The sequence below is a fragment of the Leptopilina boulardi genome, unplaced genomic scaffold (genome assembly GCF_019393585.1).
Source record: "Leptopilina boulardi isolate dan_hultmark-lab unplaced genomic scaffold, ZJU_Lbou_2.1 LbouV2_179, whole genome shotgun sequence".
Taxonomy (NCBI): domain Eukaryota; kingdom Metazoa; phylum Arthropoda; class Insecta; order Hymenoptera; family Figitidae; genus Leptopilina; species Leptopilina boulardi.
Genome location: NW_026137728.1, coordinates 1007387 through 1016527, shown reverse-complemented (window position 1 = coordinate 1016527; position 9141 = coordinate 1007387). Strand labels below are relative to the sequence as shown.

Here is a 9141-nt window from a genome sequence, read left to right as displayed (position 1 = left end):
AAATCTTCAAAGAGAGAACCCAGGAAATCTTGTAATTCAAATATATACACATATATGTGCACGTATACGTGGTGTAATTTCACTTTAATTCTAAAAAAGTTGAAACCGCATTCAAAAACTGGTTCAAAAATTGAAAAATCTCATAAATTATGTAAAAATTAATGACTTATTTATCATTTTTTCAATTTCTCTCTCAAAAGAGAAAATTCCTTTTTTTTAAATTTTTAATTACTTAATTTTTTTTAAATTCATAATTACTATTTTTTTTTAAATTTTTAATTACTAATTTTTTTTAAATTTATAATTACTATTTTTTTAAAAATTTTTAATTAATAATTTTTTTTTTAATTTTTAATTAATAATTTTTTTAAAATTTTTAATTACTAATTTTTATTTTTAAATCGATTCTTAAAATTTATAATTTAAATTATTTATTACTAAAATGTTCACATTTTTCGATGGAAAAAAAATGGAAACTTTTAATTTATTATGGAATTATTATATTTTACCTATATTTATGTATTTATTTTTTTAAGTATTTTATTTTTGAAGATTTGTAATATTTTGTAACAATTACATATATGAGTCTTAAGACTGGTAAATTAATTTTCAAGTGGGAAAATTCAGATAAGTAAATGTTTTAATTTTTTTTAATATATTTTATTTTAAATAATTGTTTTTTATATTATACATTTTTTATTAATTTTTAAAGTTCTTTTCAGTTCTAACACTTTTTTTTTGCCATAAGATAAAATTAAAGTTATTTAGGATCAAGAACGAACAAATTTTGGACGATTGAAAAAGGAATTATAAATTATACAAAGACGTATTCAATATGCGATTGAGCAATTAAAATCTTATCAAGATGTCACCGATTTTGGAGAAAGAAAATTCAACTGTAAAGGTAATTTCCCTTTTTTTCTATATTTTACAAGATATTCAATTTTTTTTTTTTATTTTCTTTAATAAGTAAACAGACAGCAGCCTTTAAAATACCAAAAAGAAATAAAAATTATTTTATCATATAAATTAAATTTTTATAATTTATTCGAAATTTCTAATTAATTAAATTAAAAAACTAAATAAATATGATTAATTAAAAATAATTTTTTTTTTAAATTCACTCAATGGCAATGAAATTGAATGTTGAAAGAAAGAAAAAAAAAGTGGAATAATTTCGTAAATGTGTAAATTTGATTTTCGTTTAAGAGCCAAAAAAAATGAAATGAATAATTATTGTAGATAATTTAAAATGAAAATGAAGGGAACCGTCTGGTGAAACTACGTACCTGGGAGGCGGTGGTGAAGCTGGAGGCCTCATGAGGAACATTACGGACAACAGAGGAGGTGTATAGTAGATACGGCCAAACGGCGATCGGGCCAGACAAACAGACTCTTGAAATTGCGGAGAGCCGTGCAGTGCAGTGGTCACCGAGTCGTCGTCAGTGGTGAACGGATAGTGTTGTGACCGGACGACAGGTAAAAAAAACGGACGTTAAAATTTAAATCGCGAAAAAAAATTAAAAGTTGCTCTTTTTTTTTCATATTGTGATAAGAAAATAATTTCAATTTTGAAAATCTAATAAAATTAAAAAAAAAAAAAAAAATAGAAAGGAATAATAAAAAAAAAAAGTACTAATAATAAAAAATAGAAACAAATTTTTTAAAAAAATTTTTAGTTTAGCAAAAATAACAAAAGGACGAATGCCTCCCTCAGGACCTTGAGGGAGAGGAAGAAGGAAGACGCGACGATCCGCAGGACGAAAAGAAACAAGTGGAAAATTTCCGCGCGGCAATGTTGTTTCGTCAGGATGGGACTCGTCGAGTCCTCATTATTTATTGTTCCTGGCTAATGATATTTAGTGTATTGCTATTGGATAAAGTTGTTGAAATCAGTGGTAAAAGAATGAGTGGACTTTATATTGACAATGGTTATGATCAAACGGTGATACATCGATTGGTATCACAACAGGAGAAACGTGAAGTCGAGCACGAGATATTGAATCTTCTTGGATTGCCGGACAGGCCGAAACATGTCATTCATCGACCGCCTCAGGTGAAGAGGTCCGCTCCCAAGTTTCTCTTGGACATCTATAAGAATGCTCTTGGCGAGGACGAGAATGAGAATAAACCGGTCGACGTCAAGCAACAAGGAAAGCATGGCGAGTTCAACTTGTCCGGTCAGGATCTGCGGGCCATCGACCAGAGCGATGTCATCATGACGTTTGCCTCACACAGTGAGTGATTTCTTCATTATATATATATAATTTTTTTTAAATATAATATATACAGGCCTCGGATTACACTTTTTCAACATTTTTTTTACAAAATTTTTAAAGAAACTGTGTCTTTTTTAGAATACAATGCAGAACTTCAGATTTTCTTTATTATTTCACTAGTTTTTTTTAAACTAAAATTCTTTTCTAAATTAATTATTTTTTCAATAATTTCAATTAAATTATTGAAAATTATTATTATTATTATTCAATTATTCTAAACTATTTTTCAATTAAAAATTTTATTAAATTCAAATAATTCCTTCAGGATATTATGAGACAAAAGTTTTGAACGTTCAAATGAACGAAATTTTTTTTGCAACTTTTTTAAGTACTAATTTTATTAGAAAATATTTATTTTAATTATCTAAAGGAAGTTATTAATTTAATAATTGTTTAATTTATTGTTTTATTTTATATTTTCATGATAATTTTTAATAATTTATAGAATTGAAAAAAATATTTCGTTCATTTGAACGTTCAGAACTTTTGGCTCATAGGATATTCTGGATTAATATTTAAATACTGAATTGTTTACAAAACTACTTTTGTCCAAAATATCCTGAAGAAATTATTTTATATTTATTATAATAGTGAATTAAAAAATTCCACTTCAAATTGAATAATTGTTTAAAATTTGAAAAAAAATGAGTAAATAAAATTACAGAAAATTTTCAATTCAAAATTATTTGATAAAATATTTTCAATTCTGTAAAATTTAATTATTTTCGGAAATTTAACAAAAATCTGTTGAAATTCAATTATTTCTAAAAGTTTCAACTGTAACTCATCGAAAATTCAATTATTTTCAATGATTTTTATAATTTTCTTTCTAAAATTCAATTATTTGAATTATTCTTCAACAAGAGAAATCACCGCAAATTTCACATGCTACAACATTTCAATCAAAAATCACTTAAAGTTCAATTTTTTTCAAATTATTTGATAAATTATTTTTAATTCTGTAAAATTTAATGATTTTCTGAAATTTAACATCTCTTGAAATTCCAATTATTTTCGAAAATTTCAATTTAAAACCTTCTAAAATTTATCATCTAAAACTTTATGAAATTTAATAATTTCAATTATAACTCTTTCTAAAATTCAATTATTTGAAGCATTTTTCAATTAAAAATTTTTGAAATTACATTTTTGTATGTAATTTCTAATAAATATTTGTTCAGCAACAGAAATCATAAAAAATTTCAATCAAAAATCACTTGAAATTCAATTATTTTCAAAAATTTGAATTGTAAATCTTTGAAAATTTAATTATTTATAAAAAATTTTGTCTAATATTATTCCATGAATTTATTTTCAATTTTGTAAAATTTAATAATTATTGTCTGAAGTTAAAAAAAAAATTTTAATTCAATTATTTCTAATAATTGTAACTGTAACTCTTCCAAGATTCAATTATTTTTAATAATTTTAATATTTCTTTAAAAATTCAATTATTTAAAAGAGTTTCAAATAAAAACTCCAAAATTGAATTGTTGTCAGAAATAAAAAAAAAATAACTACAGCAGTTTAAATTTGCGAAAAATTTATATGTATTAATTTTTAAATCTGACAGAATTCTTCAAAAATGTCAAATTTTTATTTAAGAAAACTTTTCATTTGTTTCTAATAGACATTAGGAAAAAATTTTTCGGCTCGCGAATTTTAAAATTGATTAATCACAATTTTACTTAATTAATCTGATTGGTTAATTTTTGTAATTCGTGCAAAAATGTTTACGCCAAATATTCATTCGAACAAATGAAGATTCAATGAAATGATAAATTATAAATTTAAATTCAGTAAAATAAATATGAATTTCATTTGAAAATTTTATTAAACAAAAATTACGTTTAAGAAAAACAAAATTGAAATTCTTTTATTGACACTGAAATTTCAATCCAAAAAAATTCTGCTAAATAAAAATGAAATTGCGCGAAAATAAATTCTCTTCAATGAAATAATTTCGTTTAATTCCCGAATTTTTAGCCAATAAAATTTTAATAAATTTGAAAAAATTGATACTTTAATCCTAAATTATTTAATGCTTCAGTGGAAAAAAAATTCGAGAAAAAAAAATTATTAATTAAATTCGTTATTACGTTATGAGAGGCCAACGTGGATCCTAATTGATTGTCCAGTTTCGATGGTATACGCGATTTATGCGGGTCGCAACCATATGGTGAATTTTTCAAACGCCTTTTAAATAGTATCCTTCACTATATGGCAAAAAATGTATAAAGCTTCCAAAATATTTGCTTTTCATTTCAGAATATTTTTAGAACCCTTGTCTTAAAATATTTTAAAACACCTTAAATTATCTTGTATACGAGAGTCGATGAGTTGTACCTCAATTAACCACCTGGAGTTATTAGATTTTGCCTTTTTTGCGATAAAAATCTTAAACGCGCTCTTTTACTAATTGATATTGTTTTATTGATTACTCGACACAATATTGCCAGATGTGATATAGAATAGATTTAAAAAAAATTTTTTTTTTCTTTCCCAATTAAAAATTATAAATCAAAAAATTGACGATTATGAATTTTTTTTTGGAATTGAAAAATCGTTAAATAAGATTTCAATTTATCGGAAAAATTTAAATAAATGTTTATTTAATTGAATTTCTATTTTAATCGAAATTTTATATTTCATTCATTGGAATTTTAAAATTTATTCTATTTTTTCAGTTTTAATTTAACCTAATTTTTTACTAAAATTTCATTGGGCAGAAATTCAATTTAATTTTCAATAGAAATTTATTTGTATAACTTTATTTTTATTTTGGCAGAATTTTTTTATTTAGAGGAATTTCTATTGAATTTACGGAATTTAATTTTTATAAAACATAATTTTTATTTAATACAATATCCGCAAAGAAAAACGAATATTGTACGGAATTTCAATTTCCGATTATATAAAATTAAAATTATATAAAAATATTTTTCTATACAAATTATTATTTTTGAACTAAAAAATTTTTTTGCAACATTTCTTGATCAATAATTTAAAAAACAATTTGTAGGCAAAAAATTAGTTATTATTTTTTTATTTGATCGAATTTCCCATCTAGTAAATTTATTCGATTCTCGTGAATAAATGGAAATTCGATTAAAAAGTACTTTTACTATTTTTGATTTCATTATCAAATTAAAAATTCCATCAAATGGATATTTGGATTATTAAAAATATATTCTTTCTAATTATCTTATTTTATTTTACCAGATTTGAATTAAAATTTTATTTTGTAATTTTTTTAGGAAATATTTTTTATAACCGTTTCTTTTTTTGTAATACATATAGTCAAAGGCAAAGAATTTTTGAGAATCTTTTTTATTAATCAAATTAAAGACAAGAAATTATAAATTTCCAAGAAGAATTCTTAAAATCAATATTATAATATAAGGAATAAATGCTAAAATTCGTTGAACGCGAGAACCTTGCTATCTCTCTCTCTCTCTCTGTAAAACATAAAAGTTGCTAATAACAGGAATGAATCGTCTGCGTTTTTCTTTTCTTTCTTTCATTTCTTTTTTTTTTATGTTTCATTAGAATCTTTTTAGGCTCACCCCTTTTGGTGGTTTCTCTTTTCGACTTCATTCGCAATCTCCACCCACCGGCGCGGTTTAAAGACAAAAAGAAGAAAAGAAGACATCGAACGTGAGTGCGGGCCACCAAGTTGAGACATTTTTACCTGCTCGCGGCTCTTCGGACTGAGAAAGAGAGATATTGACTCATCTTCCTTTTGCAGAAGCAGAGAGAGGGGAGATAAACGACCGAAACTAAACGCGAATGGACGACCCGAAGTTATATATATATATATATATGGGGGGCCTCATCGGTTTCACACACGCATAATTTTACTGATCACAAATGCAAAATTTTCAATATGTCTCGTAAATATACACTTTACGAGGCATATGTACGATTTTTTTTTTTTTTTATTGTTTTTTTTTTTTGCACACCTTTACTTATTATTGTTGGCGCGTACACGGACGAAATATAATTCAATATTAAAACTGACTATGGTTCAGTAAAATTAAATTTGATCAAAGAATTTTTATTTATTCGTGACACGTGAATATGCCCCACAATTTTTTTTTTTTTAAGTAAAAATTTTTATTTGGCAGAATTTCAATAGAATTTTCTTTTAGCCGAATTTTCAAACAAATACAGAAAAAAATTTTGTTTTAGAATTTTTATTTAATCAAACTTTCATTTTGGCAGAATTTCTATATTCAAACAAAAAATAAATAAATTTTTATTTTGGAATTTTTATTTAACCGAACTTTCGTTTGGCAGAATTTCTATTCAATGGACTTTTTTTGTTTAGCACAATTCGTTATTTAACAGAATTTCAAATTCGAATTTGTAATTTTTGACAGAATTTTCATTTCATCGAATTTTTATTTGCACGAATTGTGATTGGTCAATTTTAATTAAATAACAATTCGAGCAAATAAAAATTTTGCTAAATGAAAAAGAATTTTGCATTTAAAAATTTGGTTATAAACGAAATTTTGTTAAATTTGAATTTTTTTAATTGAAAATTGGTAAACGATGCTGAAAACTTTACAACGTTTATGATCAACGATTTTTAAAGGAAATAATTTTTTGAAATGAAATTTTTTTATCAATTTTCGTCTAGAAAAATATTTTTTTTAATGTTTATTGATAAACAAATTTTTAGACAAAATTTTTATAAATTAAAGTTGAATAATTTTCTCGATTTTTTGGAAAGATAGAAATTAGAAAGAAAAAGTCTCCTTTTTCTCCCTTATTTTGTCATTACAACGTTTCTAGGGGAAATAATATGGAAAACTATGGAAGGAAAAATTTATCTTTAAATAAAAAAAAACAATTTTTTTTTAAATTATAAAAAAATAAATAAAAAATTTTGTTTCTAATCGAGAATCTGGAAGAAATAAAAACAAATCTCTCTCTCTCTCTTTTTGAGTTGACACTTGCAAATTGGTCCTTCCAAATCTAGAACTAAAATCTCGAATGCTGTTTATTCTTTACTCAATCACTATATATATACATATTTGATTTAGAATAACACTAATAAAAATATTTCATTTTGATTGATGTGATGCTTAATTTTGGAATATTTGAAAAATAAAACAAATAATTGGAAATATGAAAAAAAATAATAAAAATTATTTTTTTTTATTATATTTTATCGGTTTTAATGAAAATTTTCTATTTGGCCGATTTAAACCAATTTTCATTGAACACAACTCTTGTAGGATTTTCATTTAATGGAATTTCTATTAAATCGAATTTTTTATTTAATCGAAATTTTTTTTTAACTTAATTTTTTTTATTTAGTTAAATAAAAAATTTCGATTTAATTTTTTTCCCTATTTAACAGAAATGTCTGAATTGTTATTAAAAATTAAAAAATTTCTTAGCTGAAATTTTACTGTAAATTTCTATTTAAATAATGAATTTTTGTCCAGTAAAATTTCTATTTAATTTCTATTTTTTAATATCGTATACATATTTTTCGTTTCCTAAATTTAAAAACAAAAATTATTTATTTGCAATATTTTCTTTTGATGGAATTTCTGTGCAAAAAAAAATTTTTATTAATTACAATTTCTATATAAGATCCAATTTTATGTTTAATCAAATTTCCATTTGTCTGAATTGTTATATTAAAAATTTTTTCGCTATAAATTTCTACTTATTTTTTTCCATTTCTATATTTAAATAATATGAAGATATAAATTTTCAAAAATTGATAAATCCATATTTTGTTATTTCAAGAAATTAAAATAAATTAAATTTCTAGCAAAAAAAAATTATAAATTTTTCCATCAAAAAATACATTTATTATAAACACTGTTTAAATAATAAAAGACATTTCGAATAAAAAAAAAAAAAAAAAATGTATCGACTTTTGAAAATTTGCTCCTCAATAAATTTTCAGTCATTTTTATTTAATTTATATTTTTCTAAAATCGATATTTTTTTGGTCCCCTAACTTAAAAAAAAAATTATTTTTTTCAAATTTGCGAATTTTTGTCATCAAAAATAAATTTAAACACTAAATAATAAATACATTTCGAAAAAAAAATAAATAAAATTCACACACTAATGGAAATAAATTTGAAGGAATTGACGAATTGGACGATGACTCTTGATTTCTCTTCAACACTATGGCATCTGGTTCTCGCAAACTTTATCTATTTTTCCTTTGCGAAGAGTTTGGCACGCGCTTGTTTGGGACTTTGAAGCTGTGGACAAATGTATATGTGAACTCACATAATTGAGAAGAAGCAGCAAAAGAAGAAGATAAAGAAGAAGACGAAGAAGAAGAAGATGAGAAAAGACAACGAGAAAAGAAGAGTTTGAGAATTATATATATATATACACACACAGAGGTTGGGGGAGTTTAAGGAACCAAAAAACAAAACCGTCTTGCTGCGAGCGCTCCGGGATGGTCCCAAGCTATTCGGACCACCCCGAGTGGGGACCGAGAGAGCTCGTTCGCTCGCGGCAATCAGGTGCCTTTGGAATGCGACCGTCCGAGAGAAACAAAACTAATTTTTATGCCCTTATCCAACCTCGAACATTAGGCATTACTTAGCCTCCCTGAGAAGCAAGTGGTCCATATAGTGAACGACGACGACGACGTGCACCAATGGAACACGAAAAAGAAAGAGAGAGAGAGAGAGAGAGAAGGAGATTCACTCACTCTCTCGAAGAATGAAGACAAGGATCCAAAAAGCTGTTTAGAAAAAGAAGAGAAATCCTGTCGGCGATGAAAGTTAAAAGAAAAGGTCCGATTTCGTGCTGCGAATCGATCGCGCTCCATTTAGCCCCTAGTTTATGCCTCGAACCGATCCGCATTATATAA

At 24.6% G+C, this 9141-nt stretch overlaps 1 protein-coding gene across 2 annotated transcripts in view; it reads left to right on the top strand.

Annotated features, from left to right (window-relative positions):
* Positions 1 to 1247: 1247 nt before the first annotated feature.
* LOC127277735 (protein 60A-like) overlaps positions 1248 to 9141 on the top strand; it is a 27687-nt gene continuing 19793 nt past the window's right edge. The window contains exons 1-2 of one of the 2 annotated variants that reach the window (XM_051299056.1): positions 1248 to 1479; positions 1680 to 2237. In XM_051299056.1, the coding sequence (XP_051155013.1) occupies positions 1796 to 2237 (442 nt within the window). In that variant the 5' untranslated portion in view covers positions 1248 to 1479; positions 1680 to 1795. Of the gene's footprint in view, positions 2238 to 9141 lie in introns of both variants that reach the window. The other variant, XM_051299055.1, reaches the window with a different exon arrangement.